General features: G+C 27.1%; 1 protein-coding gene across 3 annotated transcripts in view; it reads right to left on the reverse strand.

The window, feature by feature from the left end:
* LOC123008998 (segmentation protein paired-like) overlaps positions 1-5,389 on the reverse strand; it is a 21,338-nt gene that overhangs the window by 13,534 nt on the left and 2,415 nt on the right. For all 3 annotated transcript variants that reach the window (XM_044405086.1, XM_044405085.1, XM_044405084.1), the window contains one exon: positions 2,024-2,246. In XM_044405086.1, the coding sequence (XP_044261021.1) occupies positions 2,024-2,246 (223 nt within the window). The remainder of the gene's footprint in view (positions 1-2,023; positions 2,247-5,389) is intronic.

Here is a 5,389-nt window from a genome sequence, read left to right on the forward strand (position 1 = left end):
AATATTATTTCAGAAACAATATTTAAATTTTCACAGTTAATAAATTTTATCAAGTAGGCTCCGAAACAATGCAAATGTTATATATTTTGCTTATTAAAAACGATATAAATATACTTTTTAGTTAATCCGATAATAATTATTATTTGTGTCACAAGGGAAGAAAAAACTTTGTTTCTGTGTTTCACATAATAGACAACTTGAGACAAAAAAGGTAAAAAAAAATGCACTTCTTTGGGAATAAATGAAATTCTTGGATCTATTTCACAGTTTGGGGTACCCAAATGTATCGTTCTATTTTGGTTTTGGTTGGAAAAAAAATAAACGGTAATTTGAGATTTATTTTTTAAATAACAATAAAAATTAATTGCAAAATTGAACATAACAGAAAAATTTAGGACATTAGATATAAAATAGAATTATTATTATCAAATGGAAATTGTACAATTTTATCGTTTTCTGATTTGCACTTTTTTTAAAGAGACTTTTTTTCATTGTCGTGGATACGATTTTTAATTTTAAAAATTTTTGTTATTCCAGTAACTCTCAAACCTTGTACCAATATTTTGAAGTTAAATAATAAAACTATGTAATTATAACAATAATTGTTATATACATAATTATTATGTGAGTTTTTTTAACCGTAAACACCCTGTATCTAAAGGCAAAAAAAACATTGACGTTAAGTTATATTTAATTGAGCAAAAGTGAAAAAAATAGGTGAACAATTTAAAAGTTGGAAATTTACAATTTTAATCTGATAGTTAAGAAGGTACAAGGCAACTCTAATTTTACCAACATCCAAAATTTTACTACTATTAAAATTTTGTGAGAAAACGCAATTGAAATGTGTCTTTTCAAAATAAAAAATAATAATTTTGAAACAAAAAAAAAATTTTAAAAAACTAATGTTGGTTTCTTACAAAAATGATGAGCACGGTCCTGGTTTAATGAAACACACTGTATGACCGTGAAAGTTTTTATTGACAAAAAAGATATAAGAACAAAAAATTATCAGTTGTTTTGAAGTTATAGTCGAATTTATATTTTCAATATTTTTGACTTTATCAGAAATTTTCTCGATAACTATTTATTATAAAACTCTGATCTTTTTTGTATACGACAGAAAATTAAAATTTCTTTTCAACGGTACCAAACATAAGAGATTATCACCAATAAATCCGGAGTTATTGGCAATTAACCGCTCCGGGTGCCAAAAATTGACCAAAATTTTGACAAAAAAAAAACTTCAATTTTAAAATTGATCCATATAACGTTTTTTACATTTCTAGAGGTCTTAGAGATTTAAAAAAGTGCATAAAACGTTATTTGGTCAAGTTTAAAAAATTTCGAATTTTTCGAGTTTTTGAAGGTGACCGGTAGTAAAATCGTAAAAATACTCAATTTACCTTAAGTCGTAAAAACGCTTGAAATATGGTTTAATTTTCAAGATATTGAGTAATAAAATTAAGAAAAAGGCTAGAAGAATTGTGGTGAAGAGATTATTTCTAGATTTGTTAAATATTTATTTCTTATAAAATTGACAAAATCATAATTTTTCTACTTCTAAATAAAAAAAATAAATCAATTGTAATTTAATTGAAACCAAATCTTGTGTTTGAGAATACAAAGTAATTGACAACTTAATTGAATTTACTTTAATCTTGAGTTTTTTTTTATTAACCGACCCATAGGTTTTCACAGAGGTTGAAGTGAAGTCCGATTTTTTGGTATTTCACTTTCACGGGCCAAAAAAACTCAAAAAGTGTTATAATTTCCTAAAAACCAGATCAAATTTTCACACTTAACCCGGACCACCAACACAATTCCCTCCCACTTAACCAAAAACCCATCGAACCATTTCATTCCACCAAACCCCTTATTTCTCGTTTGTCGCGCTGGTTCGACTTGGTCGACTGTGAATAATTACGCGTTCCGCTATCGAGTATGACAGATATTTAAAATGGCCGCTTGTTCAATTACAAAATGGCGCTTTTCTATCACTGATCACAAACTTTTCACTCACCGTCACATTCCCCACCTTTCCCACGCAACAATCGGGAAATTGCTGAAACACTCGGCGCTGTACTTCGGTCACAAATTCCCTCTTTGACTAGTCTGTCGCGAATTTCCCAACTGAAAATCGACGGATTTTCGCGTTTGTATTGCTCGATGCGGCTTTCCACTTCCGGCGTCGCGACGCGCGGCTTGGAGCCGCCGATCACGCCGGGGCGGATGGACCCGGTCTCCTGGAAAAAAGAAATTGTGAAAACATTTCATTTTCTCTCAAGATTCTGCTAAAATAAGGGTAAAACAGTGTATTATTTCACCAAAATTAATTTGTAGGATACTTCTAAATAAATATGTACAGTTAGGGACACGGAATTTCGGACAGGACTTTTCTGTCAATACAAAAATTTGTGATGTAAACCATTCTTTGTCATGATGACATATTTAAAAAAATGACACGCAAATGTCGTTTCTTCTGTGATGTTAACAAAGTTTATTTTAGAGATGATGTCAGTAGATTGACAGTCTTGATGCCCGAAATTCCTTGTCTCTAACTGTACCTACTATTAGGTAAGAAATTTTTTCACAAATATTCTTAAATTGTACGATTGTTTGAAAAACTTGAAACATTTTTTAATTACACACTAAAAATTTGAAAAAATGTAAAGTAAAATGGTCCACATTTTGAAAAATCTGCTGTGAAATTATGATTTTTTTACAAACCATGAACTTTAAAATAATTTATTAACATAAAAAATAAAAAATACTTTTTTTTTGAATACCCACATAAAAAAATAATATATTCTGATAAAACTTTGATGGCGAAACTAACAATTTTTATTTATATTTTTTTTTTCAAAATGTTTGACATATTTTTGTCGCAAATCTGTGTCTATTCATACCTATAAATAGGTACTACTATATATCTTTCGTGAATTTATTTTATTCTCTTTAAAAATGTTGACTTTGGAATTATAAATGTTGTACTTGTTCCATTCATCTTTATTTTCTTAATATTTACTGAATTTAATTTTTTTTCAAGTTTTTTTACCACTATTTGGAGCACTTTTTTAATCTACTTAAATTTTAAGCATGTTTTTAAGGTTGCAACTTCTTGTTTTATACTGAGATTATGTGTATGTGTAAATAATAAGGGACATGGAATTTCGGACATGACTTTTCTGTCAATACAAAAATTTGTGATGTAAACCATTCTTTATTATCATGATGACATTTTAAAAGTCAAAATGACACGTAAATGTCGTTTTTTCTCTGAGATTAATAAAGTCCATTTTAGAGATGATGTCAGTAGATTGACAGTCTTGATGTCCGAAATTCCGTGTCTCTAACTGTACCTACTATTAGGCAAGAAATTTTTTTACAAATATTCTTAAATTATACGATTGTTAGAAAAACTTGAAACATTTTTTATTTACACACTAAAAATTTAAAAAAATGTAAGGTCCGCATTTTGAAAAATCTGCTGTAAAATTATGATTTTTTTACAAACCATGAACTTTAAAATAACTTATAAACATAACAAAATAAAAAATACTTTTTTTTAAATACCCACATAAAAAAATAATATATTCTCATAAAACTTTGTTGGTGCGACTATAGTTATAACAATTTTTAATTATATAGTTTTTTTTCAAAATATTTGACATATTTTTGTCTCAAATCTGTGTCCATTCATACCTATGAGTAGGTACTACTGTATATCTTTCGTGAATTTATTTCATTCACTTTAAAAATGTTGACTTTGGAATTATAAATGTTGTACTTGTTCCATTCATCTTTATTTTTTTAATATTTACTGAATTTATAGTCTTTTTCAAGGTTTTTTTTACCACTATTTGGAACACTTTTTTAATCTACTTGAATTTTAAGCATGTTTTTAAGGTTGCAACTTTTTGTTTTATACTGAGATTATGTTTATGTGTAAATAATAAGGGACACGGAATTTCGGACAGGACTTTTCTGTCAAAACAAAAATTTGTGATGTAACCATTCTTTATTGTCATGATGACATATTTAAAAGTCAAAATTAGAGATGATGTCATTAGATTGACAGTCTTGATGTCCGAAATTCCGTGTCTCTAACTGTACCTACTATTAGGCAAGAAATTTTTTTACAAATATTCTTAAATTGTACGGTTGTCAGAAAAACTTCAAACATTTTTTAATTGTACACTAAAAATTAAAAAAAAAGTAAAGTAAAATGGTCCACATTTGCTGTAAAATTATGATTTTTTTTTACAAACCAAGAATGTATTTTCTCGTAGCATGAACTTTAAAATAACTTATAAACATAACAAAATAAAAAACATTTTTTTTTGAATATCTACATACAAAAAATAATAACAATTTGTTATTATAATTTTTTTTAACAATGTTTGACATATTTTTGTCGCAAATTTGTGTCTATATAAGAATTTATTTCATTCTCTTCAAAAATGTTGCTTTTGGTATTATAAATGTTGTGCTTGTTCTATTCATCTTTATTTTCTTAATATTTTTTGAATCTTTTTCTAGTTTTTTCTATTTTTAATCTAAATTTTAAGCGTGTTTTTAGGTTGTAATTTCTTGTTTTATACTGAGATTATGTTTATATGTAAATAATAAGTTTAAACTTGCTACCGTTGAGATGAAACTTGTAAACGTGTAAATATTAAAAAAATTCGATCAAGTTTACCAGGTGATACTTCGTATTGGGCCACAATTTCTCTTAGAGTAACTTGTTATATTATAAGATTAATAATCCTATCAGAGATATAAATATAAATCCATATCTCCCGCTAATCCATCTGTCCCGGATTTACCCTGCTTTTCATAATTTTTGATTTTAATTTGTATTTTTCAAAATGAATCACTGAACAAAGACACGATTAAACCCGTCACACCAAACTTTTATTTCAAACACAACGCGTTTCAATCACAAAGTGGTCATCCTCAGGTGAGAGTAAAAACTGTTTTTTTGTTCATCGTTTTCAAACCAAGAGGATCCAATAAGAAGTACAATGAATCACATTTAATTTTTAATTTTCTTCTTTCTTTAATTTTTTATACTCGTATTATTAAGTCCTGTTCTTTGTATTTGTTTTTCACTAAATTGAAAAACTTATTTTTCTTAATGTTCTTTGTCGTGGGCTCTCTGATATTTTCTCTTCGAAAAGTTAAAAAAAGCCAAACTTATCTTAGCTTTCTAGATCACTTTTAGACTAATAACTGCTTAAAAATAATAAAACATGCCTTTTTTGGCTAAACTCAAGTAACAAATACTTTTAAATAAGACAACAAATTAACGCTTTCTAAATAAAATTTGAAAAATGCACTTTAAATTAATTTTTTTCTTTGTATTCGTATATTTATCAAAAAATGT

This window comes from Tribolium madens, unplaced genomic scaffold (genome assembly GCF_015345945.1).
Source record: "Tribolium madens isolate multiple individuals breed KSU strain unplaced genomic scaffold, Tmad_KSU_1.1 Scaffold_71;HRSCAF=194;Tcas5.2_LG6, whole genome shotgun sequence".
In the NCBI taxonomy this organism is placed as follows: domain Eukaryota; kingdom Metazoa; phylum Arthropoda; class Insecta; order Coleoptera; family Tenebrionidae; genus Tribolium; species Tribolium madens.